Raw genomic sequence first — 22,375 nt, forward strand, 5'->3', positions numbered from 1 at the left:
CCGCTTAGGCGCAAATCGCTTAAAAATTCGTTAAAAATCGGGGGAACGTCCTAGGCGAAATCGGAGACCACCGGGGCACTCCTGGGACTCGCCCGGTTCTTCCAGTATATAGTTTGCCTAGGTTCCGTACGAATTTGAAATCCGGGCCTGGAGCAACAGAGACATCCAGGCCTGCAGAACCAGGCTGGGACATCCAGGCAGAGACATCCAGGCCTGCAGAACCAGGCTGGGACATCCAGGCCTGCAGAACCAGGCTGGGACATCCAGGCAGAGACATCCAGGCCTGCAGAACCAGGCTGGGACATCCAGGCCTGCAGAACCAGGCTGGGACATCCAGGCAGAGACATCCAGGCCTGCAGAACCAGGCACAGACATCCAGGCAGAGACATCCAGGCCTGCAGAACCAGGCTGGGACATCCAGGCAGAGACATCCAGGCCTGCAGAACCAGGCACAGACATCCAGGCAGAGACATCCAGGCCTGGACATCCAGGCAGAGACATCCAGGCCTGGACATCCAGGCACAGACATCCAGGCAGAGACATCCAGGCAGAGACATCCAGGCCTGGACATCCAGGCAGAGACATCCAGGCCTGGACATCCAGGCACAGACATCCAGGCAGAGACATCCAGGCAGAGACATCCAGGCTGGGACATCCAGGCAGAGACATCCAGGCCTGGACATCCAGGCACAGACATCCAGGCAGAGACATCCAGGCCTGGACATCCAGGCACAGACATCCAGGCAGAGACATCCAGGCCTGGACATCCAGGCACAGACATCCAGGCAGAGACATCCAGGCCTGGACATCCAGGCTGGGACATCCAGGCAGAGACATCCAGGCCTGGACATCCAGGCACAGACATCCAGGCAGAGACATCCAGGCCTGGACATCCAGGCACAGACATCCAGGCAGAGACATCCAGGCCTGGACATCCAGGCACAGACATCCAGGCAGAGACATCCAGGCCTGGACATCCAGGCACAGACATCCAGGCAGAGACATCCAGGCCTGGACATCCAGGCACAGACATCCAGGCAGAGACATCCAGGCCTGGACATCCAGGCTGGGACATCCAGGCCTGGACATCCAGGCTGGGACATCCAGGCAGAGACATCCAGGCCTGGACATCCAGGCACAGACATCCAGGCAGAGACATCCAGGCCTGGACATCCAGGCACAGACATCCAGGCAGAGACATCCAGGCCTGGACATCCAGGCTGGGACATCCAGGCAGAGACATCCAGGCCTGGACATCCAGGCACAGACATCCAGGCAGAGACATCCAGGCCTGGACATCCAGGCACAGACATCCAGGCAGAGACATCCAGGCCTGGACATCCAGGCAGAGACATCCAGGCAGAGACATCCAGGCCTGGACATCCAGGCTGGGACATCCAGGCAGAGACATCCAGGCCTGGACATCCAGGCACAGACATCCAGGCAGAGACATCCAGGCCTGGACATCCAGGCACAGACATCCAGGCAGAGACATCCAGGCCTGGACATCCAGGCAGAGACATCCAGGCCTGGACATCCAGGCACAGACATCCAGGCAGAGACATCCAGGCCTGGACATCCAGGCACAGACATCCAGGCAGAGACATCCAGGCCTGGACATCCAGGCTGGGACATCCATGCCTGGAGGTCAAGGCTGCATGGAACTCCACATAGCCTTGACCTCCAGGCCCACACCCAGACTTGGCTCCGGGGTCAGACACAGTCTTGGAACCCCCCCACCCCCGATAGAACCAGGCTCTCCACACGAACACGTGTACCTACACTTAAGCACCCCTCCTCGGACTAAACCCAGCAGTACGCAGGCCCTGGAAGCTCGTGCCCCTGGTAAGGCCACTCAGTTTTACGATGTGGCCTTGGGTTGACCGGGGAGAGGCTACCCTCCCCAGCCTCTTCCGGCCGAGCGCCCCCTGTCCGGTCCCTGGTTGGGACTTAGACTTTTTCTCGCCATCAACTGAGAACCGGGCCTGCCAGGCCCACCGGCCGAGCACGTGTACCCACACTTAAGCACCCCACCTCGGACTACACCCAGCAGTACGCAGGCCCTGGAAGTTCGTGCCCCTGGTAAGGCAGCAGGACTTAGATTCTGGTAAAAAATGTTGGGTTTCTCCATAGGTTTAACTGGAGAGTGTTCGCTGCGTACCCAAATTTTGCACATCTTCTAACGGCCACCAACAGGGCAATTTTGACCCGATCGAGATGCGGCTTGGCAGCCTTTGCGATCTCGTCTCGGACTACACACATACCGAATTTTGGAGCTCTAGCATCAAAGCTTGGCCCTTCAGAGCCATGTGCGGTTTTCGGACCCCAGGTCCGGATCGACACAAGGGGGCGTGCCTGAATTGAAAAACCGGTGACATTAGTTCCATGTGGTCGGACTGAACACCCCCACGAAGTTTCAGCTCCGTTGGACCACGTTAAGTGGGTCTCCCTGGTGTTTGAATTTCGTGTTTCCAGAAAAACCGCTCCATTGATTTGAATGGGAAATGGCCGCCCGGAACCATAATTTTCCACATATTCTAACGGCCACCAACAGGGCAATTTTGATCCGATCGCGATGCGGCTTGGCAGCCTTTGCGATCTCGTCTCGGACTACACACATACCGAATTTTGGAGCTGTAACATCAAAGCTTGGCCCTTGGGGCCCCCTGCCGTTTTTAGGAATTCGGGGTGCGGATCGACCCCACGGGGGCGTGCCTGGATTGAACAAGCGGTGGCATACGGTCCATGGGGTCGGACTGAACACCCCCACGAAGTTTCAGCTCTGTGGGACCACGTTAAGTGGTAATGCCACGCGGTTTTATTTCCAGTTACCATAACCCACACCACACACTGCAGGATGATCGGTTAGATCAGCCAACGATCTAAGATTGTCATAAGGATAAAATAGGGGCAAAAAATCATGTAATATGAACTAATGCTCTAGTAGTCGGATGTGCTCATCTTCTCTATTTAAATCTAGTGATTACTGAAGGACAATATATACAGACGTCATAATCTGCACTCTTTTGGTTGAATGCAGTATTTATTTCCACTTTGGCTTTATGTTGTTTAGTTTTTATTCAAGTATGTTTTTTGTTAATGGAGACTGAGAATCCATTTTATCTTTGATTGTTTTGTTTATTTAGTTTATCAGTTCCAGTGTGACATGTTCTTTTGTGTATCTATAAGGAAATCTCATGTATTATTAATCATACCAGCAACATTTGTTATTGTGACAGGCCTATCCCCGACTGGTCCTCACCTCCTGCCTGTTGCCGTCTGTTCACCTGTCTATCCCGGCTGCTGTTCGAAATAAACTTCAGGCTTACCTTTGATTGTGTTGTGTTTGTAATTGTCCTGCACCAGAGTCAGGTAACCAAACATCATTCCAAGGCTGCATGAGGCCTTGTCAGACTTTGATTTAGGGGCCCCTGTAGCTGCTAAAGTCATCAGCATCTCTAACAGCTTCTGTTGGTTAGTGAAATATGGCAGAGGAGAAGTGGTTTAATTGGCCAGCCTAAAGCAATAAGTTATAATTGCAGTTGACTAATTTGTATTTGTAAATTAAAAGATTAAACTCACAGCATCAGATTGTTGCTATGGTAACAAAACAATCTAACTATGAATATTGTTCTTTGAAGTTTTACAAAGAAAAATTGCCAGCTCCTTAAAATCTTGCATTTAAATGTTAAATAATTTAAAATCTTTTAATTTATGTATGCTGAAACTGAATCCAGTTTAACAGCATTGATAATCTTAATAAACAAGTGCTACATTTATGTATCTGTGGTCTGTTTTAAAATATTAGCTTTTATGGGGCCCCTGAAGCTCTTGGAAGCCTGACGGAGCTGCTGACTTAATTTGGATTAAACAGAAGTGCAAATTTGTTGTTTTTAGACTAGTTGCAGGTTTAAATAGCATTTCACTCGAGATGTTTTCCTGTAACATAATTACACAGTAATACTTTGACCAAAATGTGAAAACATGGAACTAGAACCAGTCAGATTAGATGGAATACAGCTTTATTTGTTCTCAATATAACTTGGACATCAGGTGAATCATAATTAAACTATTGAAGTTCAAAACTACAGATTGTTAATGCACTTCTACTCTATAAGAACATCAGACACATTTTTTAAATCAGAAATGTTTCATCAGCATATTGAGCTCATGTGATCCCTGCTCCAGACATCCTGAAGGTAAACACCGACCCAGTCAGGAAGACGGACACTGATGAGACGTCCTACAACTCAGAGGAGCACGAAGAACCATGATGGTCTGCAGCGACAGTTTACCAACATCTGAAAACACATTGGAATATATTATGAATTAATTCGGACATTTTTAAGTTATTTGCAACACACTGACTAACATTAGCTCATGTATATTCGGAACTATTACAAGTTTTGTAGTAGTTTAATACAAAAATCTTCGTTAGCTCACCTGCACCGTCTGAGTCACCTGCTTTCCTCCCCCTGCAAGGTGAAGATCAGCTCCTTCTCACCACATCGCAGCATTCCTCCCACCGGTGCATTTTCTTGAAATCTCAGAAAAATCCCAATCAGGCTATAAAAAAAATAGCTCAGTTCTCTCTTCTTCTTTTGTATCAGAAAAACAACTTGCATGTAACGAAGCACAGCACATGGTGCCTGCAGGCGGCACCCTGCCATAAAGAGCCAAGTTGGGCCGGTGGAAACGTGGTCACTGTGAAACAGAGCCGAGCAAAGCCGGGTTGAAAAGAGGCAGTAGAGCCGGTGGAAAAGGGGCAGAACTGTCACCGTCCCTGCCCTTTTCTGTTTGCTGCAACGGCTGCAGCAAAGCAGGCACGTGCAGAGAGGGGGGAGGGGGGGCTGGGGGGCCTTGAGCACCTGCCCTTTTTGCTCCTTGCCCCCAAGTACCCTTTTGGTCAATTTTTTATTATTATTATTATTATTATTATTATTATTATTATTATTATTATTATTTTCTAAGCCCTCTTGTGAAACATAACATGTACTAAAATTATTATTATTTTATTTTTATTTTTTTTGTACAACATAATAAGCCCTCTGGTCACCTTGTTACCTTTGACCTTTTGCCCGTGACGCATGACACAGTTGCCTCTCGCACAGTGAGATAAAGCGACTAACTGGAGCTCAACGTAACAAACGTTCCAGATTACAGATCAGTTTTTGGTGAATTAAAAAAAAAACGTTTTTGGTGAATAAAGTGGAGACTTGCTGCTTGTCAGATGACAGAAAACGTTGAAGTATCGTTTCTGCTTCAGCTCAGAGTCGCGGTTTAAGCAGAGAGGTAATGAAATACAACAGACACTGACAGGCCTCTGCGTCTGCCTTTCTCTGAAGAACTACTGAGGGGAGGAGACAACCAGGTGAGGAGAAACTGTTCGTATCTATCGATTCAGTATTTTTATCAGACAGACATTAGGCTGTTGTTGTGCTATTAGCTAGCTGAAAGCTAACGACTTTGCTAGCAAAGCAAGATAACTAAAAGCTTCTTCCCTGTATCTTTAATGATATCAGTCATTCTTCAGTATCGCTTATGCAATAGGGGCACATCGCCCGTCCAAAACTGATCATCTCCATAATGGATATATGTCGGATCTTCTAATTTCCTTTGCTGCATGATGTACATTGCATTCATTCATTCCATCCATCCATCCATTTTCTTGCACCCTTTTTCCCTCAGTGGGGTCGGGAGGGTTGCTGGTGCCCATCTCCAGCCAACGTTTCGGGCGAGAGGCGGGGTTCACCCTGGACAGGTCGCCAGTCTGTCGCAGGGCAACACAGACAGACAACACAGACAGGACACACAACCATGCACACACACTCACACCTAGGGGCAATTTGGAGAGGCCAATTAACCTGACAGTCATGTTTTTGGACTGTGGGAGGAAACCGGAGTACCCGGAGAAAACCCACGCATGCATAGGGAGAACATGCAAACTTCATGCAGAAAGACCCCAGGCCGGGAATCGAACCCAGAACCTTCTTGCTGCAAGGCAACAGCTCTACCAACTGCGCCACTGTGCAGCCCGCATTCATTCCAGCGTTAGGTAAATGTATCTTGAAGGAAAATAACACTTAAATAAAAGTCCAACAAAGATATTAATTTAGAATTAAAAATAACTCACCCTGAATTACCGTGATAGATATAATGAATGTAATAAAAGTGTCATTAATGAAGGGGAAAAAACTCAACCCAGACTTTAAGTTTAGGGTCTGGTTCACAGAGTATGAAGTTAAATTTGTTTCCCAATTATTCAATGGGGGAAAAAAATTAACCTCAGTTAAGTAAAATAAAATTGTAATCAAAACTTTTGGAATTGTAATGATTTCTTTTTTAAAAAAACAAATCCGTTTAGTTTAAAAAACTTTTAAATTAAATAACTAATTTTTGTCTCGTGAACATAAAGTTATTTGCCAAACATAAACTTTTATTTGCACACATCAGAAATATTTTATTGCGATTCATGTGAGAATCACAAGCAAAACTTTGAGTCACAAACAAAAACTTAGAATATTAAGAAAAGATTTGTTTTGCAAAAAAAATTTCACTTCATGGGACGAATGTGTGATTTAAATGTTTAAAAAAGTTTTAAGCAAAATTCAGTAGGCCTTTCTTATGGTGACATACATTAACAATTCAATTTTTTCTTTTTTTTTCTTTCTTTTTTTCTGCAGTCTCACCTTAAAGTTTTATGCAGCTCTGCTTTCCTGAATGGACCGTCTTCATCTCCACTGCAGCAAACAGGCAGCTCTGTTATAGATTACAGTCACTGAAAGGTTGCATTGTGCCCTTGTTTACATTTTTAATAGTGTAATTATGTAAAGACAAAATATGTCTGGTGGTCCAGCTCTGATTTACATATCTTGCTAAATTGCAGGTTTGAATATTGCAAAACTTTCCTATAACAAAATAGACCTGCAGAAAGAAATTACTAATAAAATATCTTACATATGCATAGTATTATGCTCTATGTATAAATTCTCCTTAGCTTTGATTGTATATCTCACAATTTTGTAATTTATCATTGTTTATAAAACTTTGAAAGCTGAGAGGCTTCGTTAATATTCTGTCCTAAAATACGGTTGGATGTGCCCTGTTTTTTTTGAGCACCTGCCCCTTCAGTGGTCTCTGCACGGCCCTGCAGCAAAGTGTACTTGCTGGATTTAGCCCGATGTTTTTTTTTTTTCGGTTTTTTTTGTACCTCCAGGCTTGCCGTCCTACGTCACTGTATGTTGACGTGTTTCTTTGGAGCAGAGCTACTCTTCAGTTAGCAAAGTCCTGTGGACAGGTGAGGTGAAGTAAAGCGCTGACAGCGGATTGTCCTCGTGCCTTGTTAGCGGAATAATGGCCGCTGACTGGGAGGAGATTCGCCGCCTGGCCGCGGACTTTCAGCGGGCTCAGTTTGCGGACACAGTACAGAGGTGAGGCCGTTAGCCCAAATGCTAACATGAGCTAACTCGGCTGGTTAAGGCAGCTCACTGTAGTTTGTTCAAGTTTTAAATGTGAAGAAAACCTTGGCGGTGTTGGTTTCTAAAGTCTCTACTATGTCTGTAAACCGTTTCCAGGTTGTCGGAGAGGAACTGCATAGAAATCATCACAAAGCTGGTTCAGGACAGAAAGTTGGATGTGGTGCACACTCTGGATGGGAAGGAGTACATCACTCCAGCTCAGATCAGCAGGGAAATCCGGGACGAGCTGTATGTCCATGGAGGTTGGTACAACATAAAAATATATCAGCCTGTTGCAACTGCAGATGATTCTATTTCAGTGTTTCCTGCAGGAAGAATCAACGTTGTGGATCTGCAGCAGGTTTGTTCCCATGCAGTGACCTTCCATCTGCTGAAGTTGCTGTTGAGATGTCCTTTAAATGATACTTCCTTTAGATCATCAACGTGGACTGGGTCCATGTGGAAAACAGAGCCAACGACATTGCCAAGTCGGATAAAGGGGTCCAGCTGGTCCTGGGACAGCTCATTGATGAGTAAGTACAAGCATCCAATCAGCTTTCTGTTAGAAGATGATTTATTTAATCATAATCAATTAACCACAATTAATATGGAAAAGTCCCGACTCTAATTGTTTGACTTTTTCTAAAGGTTTTATTGGCTCTAGAGGCCTTGATTTGAACGTGGTTAGCATGATTGCAGCATTTGGATTTCAGGATACAGAATATCAGAGAGGGAGAAGACATGGGCAAGGATCATAAGGCCGGGACTCGAACCTGTGACGGCCACATCGAAGACTAAGACCTTTATATATGGGCTATGGTTTATCCTTGCGTCATTTTAAATTGACATTTTAAATTACTTTTTAAGATGCATAAATGGATTTTATATCTCTAGATTTGAGCATACAATATGTTGAAGGTAAAATTCTGAATATTAAAGGAGTCGCATGTTGTTTCCTTTCATTTCCAATAAAAATGTATGAAAAGTCTCATCTAATTCTGTTCTTACTCCCCTGGTGGGACACCTGGCTGACCTACTAGCTGAATAAGGAGGAGGATAATAAACCTGAGAGGCAGAGGCTGGACGCATTGAGCTGTTTTCTGTATCCTGTGCTGTGCAGCGCCTACCTGAACCATCTGGCTGAGGAGGTGAACGACAAACTGCAGGAGGCTGGTTTGGTCAGCATGGCAGAGCTGTGTAAAAGCTACGACCTCCCAGGAGACTTCCTAACTGAGGTGAGTCACCTCATGATGATCTTCTCCTTACCTCAGGCTCAGACATTCAGCCACAGTGGAGTTATTGCTGAGTCAAGCATTTGAGGGTAAAAAGCCCCATCAGGATTGCTTTTTCTCATTTCAGGAAGTGTTGAAACGCCTTGGAAAACTCATCGAGGGAGAGATGGACCAGTACAACAGAGGAGTGATCTTCACCAGAGCTTTTGTTGCACGTCACAAAGCCAGAATCAGAGGCCTGTTCAGTGGAATTACAAGGTACAACTCAATACTCCCATCACATGTTCCCTGTGCAGAACAGAGGCGGCTTGTTGCCACAGAAACTGTGTGTGCACTTCACCATTTTCACCAAAACATTCTTAGAACTTTGTTTGGATATCAGTCTGGTTATGTTGTGCTCTGCAGACCAATACCCGTCAGCAGCATGATTGCAGCATTTGGATTTCAGGAACACCTCCTGTACAGTAAGGAGACTTTACATGATTGTTTCATATCATTTAAGGGGCCAGTATTATGTATAATTACTTTTTTGAGCTTCCCATCGTCTTGTATTGAAGTGTTGCTTTGATTCATGCATGTTTGAAAAATCATTTAATCTCCTGTGGCAACCATTCAGCTGTCCAAAACCCTGGGTGGGCCTCGCCCCGCCTGCTCGGAGCAGGTCCCAAGCTTCTGAGCTCCAACCACACAGCCCAGAGGAGCAGCCCTCCTCTGGGACGTCCCCAGTCAGATCCTCAGACTAGTCAGCAGGAATTACCAAACACCTGGTGAAACTGCGCATCTGCTGAGTGCAATGTTAAATTACTAAGTCAAATTTCTTTCTATAACATTTCTATAACAAATGAAGGTAATACAATTACTTGGTAGAACTACAAAATGGCAGTATGTGCCAGGAAAATACATAATACTCCCCCATTAAGTGAGTGTTTTGTTTTAGTGAGTCTTGATTCATGCATTTTTGTCCCAGCCGTTTTGGAGGAACTGGTGAACAGCGGACGTCTGAAGGGAAGCGTAGTGGGAGGACGACAGGACAAGGCTGTATACATCCCTGACATCTATGCCAGAACGCAGAACGCCTGGGTGGACTCCTTCCTCCAACAAAACGGATACCTAGGTCTTTGCTTTTGTTACTGGAGAAATACACTAGATCAGAGGTGCTCAAGTCCAATCCTCCACCCTGCATCGCTTTCCCAAAATGTATGAGTCAAAAGGCTGACTTTCCACACTGGCAGTAACTCAGCTCTGCAGAGACCTGCTAGTAAGCCATTCATTAGCTCGAGGGGCTTTAGACAAGGAATACATATAAAAGTTGCAGGTTGACAGTTATTAAGGACTGGGCTTCAGGATCCCAAGGCAAACATGGTTTGATTCAGCTTTGCTTTATGACATCAGCTTCTTGCAATGAGCGAAGGGGAAAAAGATCTCTTTCTGTAGAACCTTGAAATATCTATAAACTGGTCATCTTATCCTTTCCTCACAGCATTCTGTGACTTGGGGAAGATTAATTATTTTCCATTTAGATTACAAGAACCACTCTCTTTCATTCTCAACCCTCCATACATCAGTTTTAAAATGTTCCTCCTTAGAAGAGGTTCTAAATTACATAAACCTATCTGTCAGATAGACAGAATCTGATGGAGACTGTCTTTCTCTCTGCCTGCATGCATATATATATATATATATATATATAATATGAAAAGATCAACCTCCTCTGCCTCCTCCCTTTGATCCTACAGCTTTCGGAGACATATACTGTTTGGTAAGAAACAACCAATCAGAGGAGGGTCTTAGTGCTGTCAATAATTCTGATTGGTTTTATGATGGCTGAGATAACTGTAGGACTACCGGGAGGAGGCAGAGAAACCAGATTCTTTTCACAATTTATCTGCCTCATATTATACAACATGGTGACAATTTTAAGAAATATATAAAGATAAAAGAAAGCATATGTTTGCAAAAGTTACATACTCCGGCTTTAAGAAAAAAAATTGAATAATTCATTTGATGATTACATCTCCAATTTTATTAACAATTCAACATTCATAAATATCAGTTTTGGGATGTTCACATTTTATGCTTCACTTTCATCAGTTCTACAGCAGAATGCTCATTGAATTCACAGCCTCTGACCTCCAACTTCCATCCTGTGTGCAGTCTGGTGGAGGCTCGAGTCTAGAGCGAATTATGCAAACCATAATTAACCATTAATGAATGTAGTCATTAATGTTCATTGACTGATGAACATTGAACTTGTAATGCATCTGAAATGATATTTTAATCATTAAAAGGACGTTTTAAGACCTGCTGCTGTCAGTAGATGACAAGGTTTTCATCAATTGTGAAAAAATTATTTCAGCTGCTTTTAGCTTCCTTCTTAAGAACTGTTCTACTCTTCCACACCAGCTTCATGTTCCCCTATGTTATGTATCTACTGCTCTCTTCAGCTTGAAGCATCTCCTCCTTTTCCTTCTGCAGAGTTCGATGCACTGCTCCGTCTCGGGATCCCTGACCCGTCCAGCTACATCAGGAAGCGCTTTAGATCCAGCAAGCTGCTATTCCTGCGTGCCACCTGCGTGGGTCAGGCTCTGGTGGACCAGGTGGAGGCCTCTGTGGAGGAAGCTGTTAACTCTGCCACATGGACCGACCTCCAGGTGGTCAGCCCCCCCACCCAGCAAAAATTAGACGCGTGGATATGATTGTAAAGAAGGGAAAGTGGGTTCCTCAGCTAGATTTGGTTTATTTATTTGAATATTATGCACCATTATGGTGCCCAGCATACATAGACTGACAAGACACTATACATACAGCTGAAAGGGCATCATTCAATAGCCAACTTATGCGCTTCAGACAACCAAAACAGATCAGTTTTTATTTTGCATTTTGATCAACATATTATTTCTCAAATTCTAACAGAACAGTAAAATATGTGGTTGAGGATAAATGTAATTTTATAAAGTTCAAAAAACTCCCATAAATGTTTTTCTTCTGGCAACCCCCTTTGAATCTTCCCACTTCACTCACCAGAGGCAGTGGATGTTTAAAGTGACCCTATTATGAAAATCCACTTTTTGAGCTTTACGTCATATTATAATGTTATAATATGACATTGCTTTGATTCTTTCATGCATACGTAAGAAATCTCTTGTGGCAACCATTTAGCTGTGGGAAAAAATGCCTACAAATACCTAGCCCCATCTTTGAGACACAGCTCCTCCTCAGAACTACAGTTTACAAGTTGCTGACCTTCCTCTTAACTCAGCAGCAGTTCGCTGCGACTCCCCCACTCAGCTCCGCCAGACTAGCCAGCAGCAATTTGCAAACACTTCTTGGAACTTCACATGTGCTGATTTCATTATAGGAGATACTGTTCAGTAAAATGCTGGTAAAAAAAAAAAACTGTTAAAGAGGAGCCATCTTGTGGTGACTTCTGAAGGCGGAGTTTCAGAAAGACTACAAGTCTTTAAAGAGAAAGAGGTCCAATTTCAATGTGTTAAATTGCCAAGTAATTTTAAGTTTTATTTGATATATATATAGCTTTTTTTTAACAACCCAGGGTTGTTATATCCCTTCCTGCTGCTCAGGAAGTGATGGTGCCATTTTATAGCACTGTGTGCTTGGAAAACACACAATACTACCAATTTAACTTATCAACCATCTCGGTTTGAAACGCATCCTTAATCTGAATGTAAGTTTTAAGTTTGGGTTTTCTGCTAATGTTCTGCCACCACTGATCTGTATACATCTTGAACATAAATTGTTTAATTAAATAACAGGATAGACTATCCCTATAAATATGATGTAAATCTCAAAGGGAAGAGCTAGAAATTCCTGCTCCATGAATGCTTGGCCTGCTCTAGTTCTCATTGGGCTTTCTGGTCGTGTTCCAGTCGGTCCTGCCCAGCTGTCTTTCCATGGAGGACATGGGGATGCTCATTAACCAGGCCCTGAGGAACGCTAATGTCCAGTCGCAGGCCAGTGTTCTTGGGGGTACTGTGGTGGTCAGTGAGAAGTTCATCGGCATCTGCCAGGCACTATTTGAAGACGCCATGCAGCAGAAGGCTCAGAAGGTACAGTTTCCTTATTTAATTCCTCCCTCTGTGGAGAGTTCCTGTGCTGAGCCAGCATGGTTTCTGATTTCTGCGTCTGTGCTGCTCAGGAAGTGAACAACCCAGTGTTCCTGATAACGGAGGAGGACCTGAAGCAGGCGTCTGCTCTGGCCGAGATTGCTGCTCCGTCCAAGAAGGAGAGAAGGGATGCCGAGCGCAGGAAGAAGGCTGCAGGTCCGGCTGCTTCAGTAATGGCGGGGTCTATGCGAGTGTTGGGCTCTAACTTGTTGTCTTCCAGAGGGTAGCGGCAGCGCCAAGGCTGGTGGGGGTGGCAACGCCAGGGAGATCCGCATCCGCAAGACCAAGAAGAAGGGCAGGAGGGACGAGGACAGCGATGAGGAGGCAGGAGCATCACAGCAGAGTATGTATCTCTTTACCAGAATGTAACAGTAGCTGAATTTCCTCTACAAATATGTGCACGTTTTGTCTATATTCTGGTGAAAAAACACAATTTCTCATTAATGGTGTTTCCATTAAATAAGGAATTAAAGGGAAATAACCCATAAATAAGCTTGTTCACATGATAAGTCATTAAAAACAATGCAGCGACTGATCTAAACAGTAGCATGAGATATATTCTTAATTCAGCCCTGGCTCTGGCACTCATCTATGGGAAAATCAAAAGAGACATCGGCGTCTCATTCAGGCACTGGAGTGGCTGCGTTTTTGGGTAAATTATAGTCTGTGATTTTACAGAAGAGTTTTGGATCCAACATTTTAGATTGACACTCGACGCACAACTGCACTAACAAAAACCAACCGTTATCCTCCTACAACTTCCTGTCACCTTCTGCCAGCCATCACATGCAGCTGTTAATCACATGATGAGTGCTATGCAAAAAATGTATTTCCGTTGTTTCGTGAAATACAGTGATTCCTCGTTTTTCGCAGGGGTTGCGTTCCGAAAATAACCCACAATAAGTGAAATCTGCGAAGTGGTTACCTTTAGTTTTTACATTTATTATACAGCATAATTAAATACTCTACATTGAAACCAAAGAACAAAACCTGTTTTCAGATCAGCGGATGTGCGTGTTCATCAATCACGGCATTAATGTGATCTGGAGTCATGTCATTAAAGCGTCTCCTCCAATCTGCCCCGCGAGATTCACAGCTGTGTCTATGACAGAGATACAGGACACAGTTTTTTTCAGCAGGCATTCAAAGTTTCAATTTCCATCTCCTGAATAGCCAATCTGTATTGCGTATATTTTAGCCAATCAGGACGCAGAACACAATGCACTGTGGAAAAAAACTGCACACAAAAAATCCGCGAAGCAGCGAGACCACGAAAGGTGAACCGCGTTACAGCTGATCCCTCGCTGTGTTATAGCGAATGATCAGCTGTACATCTATTTCGATACGGCCAAAAATCCACCTCTCCCTAGTGCAGTGCTTCTCAATTCCAGTCCTCAGGCCCTCCTCCTCTGCATGTTTTAGATGTCCTTCTATTCCAGAACAGCTGATTCAGATGATTGCATCCCCATCAAGTACTGCAGAAGCCTGTTAATCACTAACAGATTCAATCCAGTTGTGTAGCAGAAGGGAAACACCTAAAACATGCAGGGCAGGGGGGCCTGAGGACCGGAATTGAGAAAAACTGCCCTAGTGTAATGACTTTTTATCAAAAAAGTGTTGTCCCCCCCCAAATTCAGTGTTTCCATTCTACAAATTTAAATTGGTAATTTTAATTGAGCAATTCTACATTTAATAGACACACAGCTTGTGTCTCTGGATGCACATTAAAGCTGCTCACTGAGCTTTACTGTCTGCTTGGCACCCAACACCCCGGGTTGTCAGGCTGTTTTCCTTTCTGGGTGGCAGATTTAGTGGGAGTTTTGCAGTGAGGCTTATCAGTGTGTTCTACTCTACCAAGGTCGCAACAGGCCAGTCGAGGCTCCCTTCATGGCCCAGGAGGAGATCGCTGCTATTCTGAAGGACAGACTGAACGACTGTCCTGAAGACATCCTGTCTGAGCTGGCCGAGTTGCTGGTCAGGTAACTTGCCACATCTGACTCGGCTCACTTTCCCCTCACACAGCAGTCAGTGTCCTGTCTCCATTTCTGCAGGCCTCTAACCAAAGCTTACCAGGACGTCCTGAGGACTGTCTTCATGTCCTCCAACAGCTCACCTTCAGCGGCCTGCAAGAAGAAGAGCATGAAGGATCTGCAGGAGGAGATCAGTAACCTGTACAACAACATACGGCTGTTTGAGAGAGGCACCAAACTATTTTCAGGTCTGCCCCTGTTAGTCTTACAGACAGCTGAATCAGTGCTGCATGCATGCAGCAGATCACATAGTTTATCAGGTCTAAAATATGAAATGGAGTATATATATATATATATATATATCAGAAGACGCGCTAGACTTTTTTGTTATCCATCATCTTGATCGACTTAAAAAATTTGGTCATGTACTATTGGTATAATTTTTTTACCTGTCAAAATAATAATCATAGTAACATAGGTTATTTAGCCACATTTTTATGCGGTTTAGTTAATATTCACCTAGTTGAATCGTGAATCCAGATTCCATCACACTTAAAGCAGATAAATGCAACAAAATTTTTCTCCATGGTGACAAAAACCACTGACTGTGGCCCCAATAACTTATAATTAAACGACTCCACTTAAATTACCAGCACTTCACCCGCTGGGGTCTGAACACACAGCTTCACAAATTCCTCCTGGTTCGCATCTGCAGAGAAATCTGCACTGGTTCATTCGGTCAGTTGGATCTGTCTGATTAAAATTGATCAATTCAACTCTGCGAGTTTTTTTACCGTGCGGTCCGGCGTGCTCTATTCGAAGGATGTTTTTCTTTTTGTGTGGTTTTGCTTCTCTGAAACGGACAGATGTTCCGTTTGCTGCAATCCTACAGAACACCCCTCTCCAGGGTGCACCCAGAAGGCTCCATTTGTTAAAACCGCAGGTATGGGTTAAGTTTAATTCTTCACTGTGGCGGAGCCTGCATTGGTTGTGCAGCGCACTGCATATGTTCCCGTCTAATTAACTTCTACACCTTTATTTATGTCCTCAAAATAAACTCCTGGCTCCTGTTTAGACTATAAAACAGCATTGCATTCTCTTTCGTTTTCTCTGGTCTGTAATAGAGACTTGAATTAAAGGCGCCATCTCTACCAAATATTTTGAATGCGCTTCCTAACCAGACACTCCAAATCATCCGGTCCACAACTCTTCAACATGCGGTCAGCTCCCGGTCAGAAAGACGCATTTAGTTCAGAGACCATGAGATGATATTCAGAAAGGATTTTTTTGTGAATTGATTTCAGTTGCCTCTGCGATGAACTCTTTGCGTGACGTCTATAATGTCTGCCCGTGTGCAACAGTCAGGGGTGTTAATTATAACCTGTCAAATGACCGACTGGCTTCAAATTTTCCGGTTGTTTAAAAAGATAACCGGTCAAATCCGGAAAATATTCCATATATATAATATATATTATACTTTTGAACCTTTATTAATTTAATTATTAGGACCAAGTAGCAATTAAAAAATGAAATGTGAATACAAAAATGTTTGAGTTTCCTTTTCTAAAGGATTAAAAAAAAAGTTTCTAAAAATGTATGTGCTTAATAAGTCCATTTGACTTGGTGTCTTATAAATTCACTTAAATATTTTTAGCCATCAGTATTCTGATGCTTGAATTTCTTTTGAGAAAAATACACCTATAAAAAAAGCCAAAATATTTTTTTCGGCTTTTTTGGCCACTGGCCTACCTTAAATCATGGTTTAAGGTAGGCCTTAAACCATAAAAGTAATTCAGACAACAAACTTAGCATTGAAATAACCTTTCAAATATTTAAAATAACAAATGGAAAATATTAACTTTCCTAAAGTGTGCCTTAAATTCTGATATGTTGGATGGTTCAGATTCTAAAAAAACAGGTGAACTAGCCCTTTACGCTGCTGAATTAGTACCATGTTTATTCCTGATTTGGGAAGATGGATCATTTTAAAGGTCGATGTTCTGTTTAGAATAAGTGTTTCAAAAATCTAGAAAATAGAAGTTTTGTGGAGTCAGCATCAGGTTTCAGTTCTGAATCTCCTTGGTACAGATGAAACTCAGATCCAGATCATCAAGCACATCCTGAAGACCTTGTGCACTGATGTGACCAACATTTTGGTGAACTTCCTGGCTGCTGACCTGATGATGTCAGTCGACAACCCCAGCACCATCACCACCGAGGTCTGCTTCTGAGACTCCCACTGAAACCAGCCAGGGTTCTGAAGGGTCTGATGATTCTGACTGTTCCTGTGTTGCTTCAGGTCAGAGTGAAGATTCTGGGCAAACTGTCAGAAGAGACCAGAGGTCCTCTGATGAAGCTGCACAACTGCCTCAATGGCAAGGTGAGCTGTGAACTGGAAGGTGTGACTCCTGAGGAAACCATAGATCAGCGGTGCCCAAAATCGGTCCTCAAGGGCCGGCATTCTGCATGTTTTAGTTCTCTCCCTGGTTTAACACCTAGATCAAATGATGGCTCGTTCGAAGACCTACAGGGGCGGGCAATCCTGGTCCTGGAGGTCCGGTGTCCTGCAACTCTTAATGTCTCCCTGGTCCAACACACTTGAAACCAACAGCTGAATCTCCTCCTCAGTGCAGTCAGGTTCTCCAGAGTCCTGCTAACGACCTCATTATTTGACTCAGGTGTGTTGAAGTTGAGACGTGTAAAAGTTGCAGGAGACCGGACCTCCAGGCCTGGAGTTGTCCACCCCTACAAGAAGAACATTGATATGCTGAAAAGGTCGTTACTACCATTAGGCACAGGAAGAGAACTAAAACATGCAGCCCGTGGAGACCAACTTTCGGCACCACTGCTGTAGGTAGAACAAGTTGGGCCTCAGAGTTGCTGTCAGCCTGCTGGCTGAACTCAAGAGGTTCAAGTGATCTGATGTGGATGTTCAAATCTGGAAATAACAAATAAGACATGAGTTTAATTGACAGCTGTCAATTTGTATTATAGGCTTCTGGTTGTTTTTCCATTACAAATGTGCAATAAACTTTGTAGATATTCTGGCAATGTTGTGGGGGAAAAAACGTATAAAAACAACATGCCGCACCATAGTCCTCCAACCATGCTTCCGCCAATAGTAACATCCAGTTGTTGGTCGGTGACTCATGATGTGAAAAAAGTGTTTCCATTGCAGTTTTGCAGCTTCTGTCTTGTGATAGACTGGAAACCTCTTCAGAGTGAACCCCAGCCATTGAGCTGGAGGCCTGTCTGCAGCCCAGTGAGCTTTGCAGCTCAGTGTTTCTTTAAGGTTGTAGCACTGATTCTGAAAACTGATGTATTTAATTTGAAATCTCTTCCTGTTTATTCCAGACAATGGAAGACTTCCTGAGCAGCTTGGAAGCCTCTGCAGAGGTCTGTGGCTTCATGCTCAAGAAAGGAGACAAGAAGAAGGAAAGGTAATGGGAGCACTGGTTTACTACCCAGATCTGAACTGTATCTGGATGTTTTCACAAATCAGAGGTGTGTTAATGCATGTAGACAGGCGCAGTTCCTGCACCGCCAGGCCCTGACAGAGCAGCTGAAGGAGGCAGAGGACCCAGCGCTGGTGCTGCACCTGACCAGTGTGCTGCTGTTCCAGGCCTCCACCCACTGCATGCTGCATGCGCCGGGCCGCTGCGTCCCACAGATTATTGGCATACTGACGGGCCGCATCTCACCGGTACGTCCGGCACAGGTCACTACAGATCCACAAATACCCAGCAGCTGATTGTGTGTTTGTTTCCAGGAGCAGCAGCAGCTGCTGTCTGCCTACCAGGGCCTGGTGGTGAAGCAGCTGGTGTGTCAGAACCAGAGCAAGAAGCAGGAGGAGGAAGATGGTGATGAGGAGGACAAGCAGGAAGCCAGGAAAGTCCGTGCCCAGCTGCTGACCCTGACACCCCAGGTGAAGCAGCTGGTGCTATCTCAGAGGAAGACATCTGTCAATGAGGACTGAAGAAAAAAAAACATCCTCCTTCCTGCTCCTCTTCAATATGAAGTCAGACAGTAATCCTGTATGTCATGAGTTGTAAATGTGGGAATCATTTCAAATCATGAAGTGAAAATCCTCTGTGGGATGAGTCCAGTAAACACATTAACATAGAAGTCCTCAGTGAGGTACTGATTTTCATAATAAAACTGCTTATTTCCTCGTGTGATCAGTTCATTTCCCCTTAGTGAATCATTTCTCAGCAGGCTGAGCCAAACCACAGAAATTACTTTGACATTACAAAAAGAATCCAGCAGGAGCAGAAGCTGAACCGCTTAAGAGATATAATGAACCGCTGCAGATGCGTCTAAATCATAGGTGTCGAACTCTGGCCTGTTGGTCAAATTTGGCCCGCAGCATAATTATAGTTGCCCTGTGAGGCACTACTAAATGACTACTAGAGCTGCCCTGCTGGTATTATACAGCAGTGGTCCCCAACCTTTTTATTGCCGCAGACAGGTCAAGGCTTGACAGTTTTTCTGCGGCAGAGGTAGAGGGGCTTCTGCATGTTGGTGTGTCTGCTAAAGGTTAGTTCAAATGGCACAATTTTAAAATTTTTGCCCCAATTTTTTCCTTGTGACAATTTTGGAACCTTCAAGATTCATTGTCATTCAATAATGAACAAACCGTTCATTATTGAATGAATGGCTGTCAGAAACATAACGTCAATATTATGCTCAGTGATGAAATACTTAATAGAACAAAGTTACTTTGTGTTACTTGAAGGCTGAAAGTTCTTCAGTCTGAGGTTTGAATTAAGACTGCCTTATTTTGTATTTCTGTTTTTTGTAAAGTTTCTTGTAGTAATCCGGACAGGTAATGTCACATTCTGGAGGAAGACGAGTGTAAAGATAATATCTGGACCCCGGTCTCAGACATCAGAAACTTAGAGTGCTGGATCCTCTGAGAAGTCTGAGGCAGGTGGTTTAAATGAAATGAGGTCTGCTACGTGAGCGCTAAGGAGAGACGTGCCGAGGTGAACCTGTTGATTTATCTGTTTCAACAGATCTGTATCTCCATCTGTAAATTTGAGAAACTCGGGTCTAGGCTTCGGGTCATTGCTTCAAAAAAAATGTCTTCTAGACCAGAAGACATTTCTATGAAGTGGGGGAGCAGAGAGGGAGGGGGGAAAGAGGAGAACTTGTTGCTCTGTCTCCAGTCAATGTTATATCAGCTTGTTGTGGTATAGTTTGCTCCTGATACGCTGAGGGCTCCATCCTAGCCAGACATCCTTGAACCTGTTCTGAAGCGATGGTCACATTGTTGTTCTTGTTGATAAAATGAAACATGTTTGCAGTGAGCAGCCTTATTCCGTGTTTGTTAAGATTGTGTCCTCCTCTTCCAAAGAGGTGAAAGTTCTGCCAGTTGATCCAGAGGTTATCGATGAAGGTCACTGAGCTGGCAGAGCAGGTTTTAATCAGCCATTTGTTTATCATAAGCAGCCTGGAATGTTTTTCGTCTCCCCATTGAGGACCACTGAGAAATAACTTCGTTTTTAATTTTCCCATAGTGTCCAGAAGAATATTAAAGTCCTTTTTCAGAATCTCGGATTTTTGCTTTGCCAGATCGTTGGCTCCAACATGCACAACTAAAGTCTCAACATTTGGCTGATCAGTGGTTAGAGAGAGTAAATCAGATACAGTGTCACCAGGAAAAGAAATCACTCGTTTTCTTGGGATTACAAACATGACTGATTCCATTTACTGCCTCATCTCCAACAATAAGCACTCTTGGCATACCTTTCGTTTTCCTGGTGGTCACTTTGTCCTTCGGAGCTTTGTGCGGTGGATGTGTTGGTTTAGCCTCATTGTTGATGTTTGAAGGTGGGTTTTCACTCAGAGGCTCAGGCTGGAGTGCAGAAAATCAGTTTTTCAGTGGGATTCCCACGGAGTCAGGATGTTTTGAGGCTCGGGCTGGTCGCTTTGTCCTCGGGAACGGGGTCGGTGTTGAAGTTAAAGGTGGGTTTTGGCTCAGCCGGCCGCGCTGATTTGTCCAGGTGAGGGGTTCTCCCTGGTAGTCGTCTCATGGGATCTGCAGTGTGAGACTGTTTCGGCCTGGCACCCTGACATGTAAGTGTCAGCCAATCACAATTCCCAAAAATTAACCCAGAAATCAACTGGCTAACAAATGTATTCTTAATTATGCATGCATAGGGTATAATGCAAACAGCACCATCAGAGATGCAATAAGTTTATAGCAGGTGTGTGAATGATCTAATGATCGGACTACTGATTGCAACCAGTCCACTTGCTAGCAGAACTAGAGGACCCCAAAACAAAATTTTGCTTAGGGCCCCGTGGAAGCTTGGGCCAACCTTGATTACACATATGTCACTTAAATTACTTTATTGTTCATTTGTTTATTGATTTTATCTCATTTTATTGAAATCTATTTAATTTTTTAGTGTAGTGGATTTCTTTATCTGGGACCTGAGTTCAAATTTTGTACCACAGACAATAAAAAAATTCTTGAATCCTTGGAGTGCAAAAATATTAACACTGCAAGGTCAAAAGTCAGTTATGATGTATTAATACTATTTTCTTTGTTTGAGTTACTTTGGTGTTTGGCTCCCCCTCCCTGGCAGACAAAAGGCGTGATAAAAGGCTGAGGTTCCTGAAGTACTGCTGATGGCCTAATTGGACTGAACCACATGCTTTATATGCTGGGGGGTGTTTTGGGTCTTATTTCTTTGTTTTGGGTTAGTTGTCAGGTGGCAGCCATTTTGTTTTTCCCTATTGTTTAGCTAAACCAGTATTTAAATCCCCTTATGTGTCATTTCAGGTTAGGTCAGTCTGTTTTATGTCAGTTACGTCTTTGAGTTTAGTATTTTGTGTTGACCTCTTGTATTGGCATGCCTGTCTAATTATTATGTTAATCATTGTTCATACTTTGAGGTAAATAAAGACGCACTTTTTTAATTCAACATGTGTTCTGCATTTTGTACTGTTTGGTCCCTGACACCTGTACAGCTTCTCCTTGTTCAAAGTGCGCTGAATTGTCGAACGATGCACAGTGACACCATCTGCAGCAAGATGACGCTGCAGGTCTTTGGAGGTGCTATCTGCCTCTCTGATATTTTTATTGGCCTGCCACTTCTGGGCTTAAGAACTGTCCCTGTGGTCTTCCATTTCCTTACTATTTTCCTCACAGTGGAAAGGGAAAGTTTAAATCTCCGAGATAACTTTTTGTACCTTTCCCCTAAACAACTATGTTGAGCAATCTTTGTTTTCAGATCATTTGAGAGCCGTTTTGAAGTGCCCATGATGCCACTCTTCAGAGGAGATTCAGACAGGAGAAAATACCTTTTCTCATGATTAACTACAGCTGGTTATGAAATTCAAATCTTAATGAAGTTACCAATTTTGTGTTTCAGTAAGTCAGTGAAAAGTAGTTAAGGCTATTCAAATCAATAAAATGATAAGGAGACCTGTCCATTTTTTAATGCATATTGCACATTTTGTGTTAGTCCATTAAACCTCATTTCAATATTGTGTTCATCACATATAACAAACTGAAATAGCAAATATTTAGAAATAAAAATAATTACGATTAATGGCGTGGCCAAACTTTTTCATATAACTGT

General features: G+C 43.8%; 1 protein-coding gene and 1 long non-coding RNA gene across 2 annotated transcripts; one reads left to right on the forward strand and one right to left on the reverse strand.

Moving 5' to 3' along the window:
- Positions 1-4,005: 4,005 nt before the first annotated feature.
- LOC103458040 (uncharacterized) lies at positions 4,006-5,783 on the reverse strand. The gene is made up of 2 exons (XR_532519.2): positions 4,444-5,783; positions 4,006-4,301 (listed from the first exon to the last, which is right to left on the reverse strand). It is a non-coding gene; the product is annotated as an uncharacterized LOC103458040 (long non-coding RNA).
- A 1,431-nt stretch (positions 5,784-7,214) lies between these two features.
- On the forward strand, positions 7,215-18,964 carry ufl1 (UFM1-specific ligase 1). Its single transcript, XM_008398584.3, has 19 exons — positions 7,215-7,430; positions 7,575-7,720; positions 7,790-7,818; positions 7,893-7,990; positions 8,578-8,692; positions 8,817-8,947; positions 9,095-9,153; positions 9,657-9,803; positions 11,165-11,340; positions 12,577-12,756; positions 12,846-12,969; positions 13,034-13,156; positions 14,672-14,792; positions 14,865-15,031; positions 16,872-17,002; positions 17,083-17,163; positions 18,138-18,223; positions 18,306-18,486; positions 18,553-18,964. Exons 1-19 carry the CDS (start codon positions 7,354-7,356, stop codon positions 18,757-18,759), a joined length of 2,379 nt encoding a protein of 792 aa, XP_008396806.1. The 5' UTR covers positions 7,215-7,353; the 3' UTR covers positions 18,760-18,964.
- The last annotated feature ends 3,411 nt before the right edge of the window (positions 18,965-22,375 follow it).

Source organism: Poecilia reticulata, chromosome 21 (genome assembly GCF_904066995.2).
Source record: "Poecilia reticulata chromosome 21, P_reticulata-male-v2, whole genome shotgun sequence".
Classification (NCBI taxonomy): domain Eukaryota; kingdom Metazoa; phylum Chordata; class Actinopteri; order Cyprinodontiformes; family Poeciliidae; genus Poecilia; species Poecilia reticulata.

What these genes read in the sequence shown, in the direction of transcription:
- ufl1 (XM_008398584.3), top strand. Translation starts at nt 7,354, where the DNA reads ATGGCCGCTGACTGGGAGGAGATTCGCCGCCTGGCCGCGGACTTTCAG. An exon ending in ACGTTGTGGATCTGCAGCAG is followed by an intron (nt 7,819 to 7,892) that starts GTTTGTTCCCAT and finishes TACTTCCTTTAG; the next exon opens with ATCATCAACGTGGACTGGGT. An exon ending in ACAACTGCCTCAATGGCAAG is followed by an intron (nt 17,164 to 18,137) that starts GTGAGCTGTGAA and finishes TGTTTATTCCAG; the next exon opens with ACAATGGAAGACTTCCTGAG.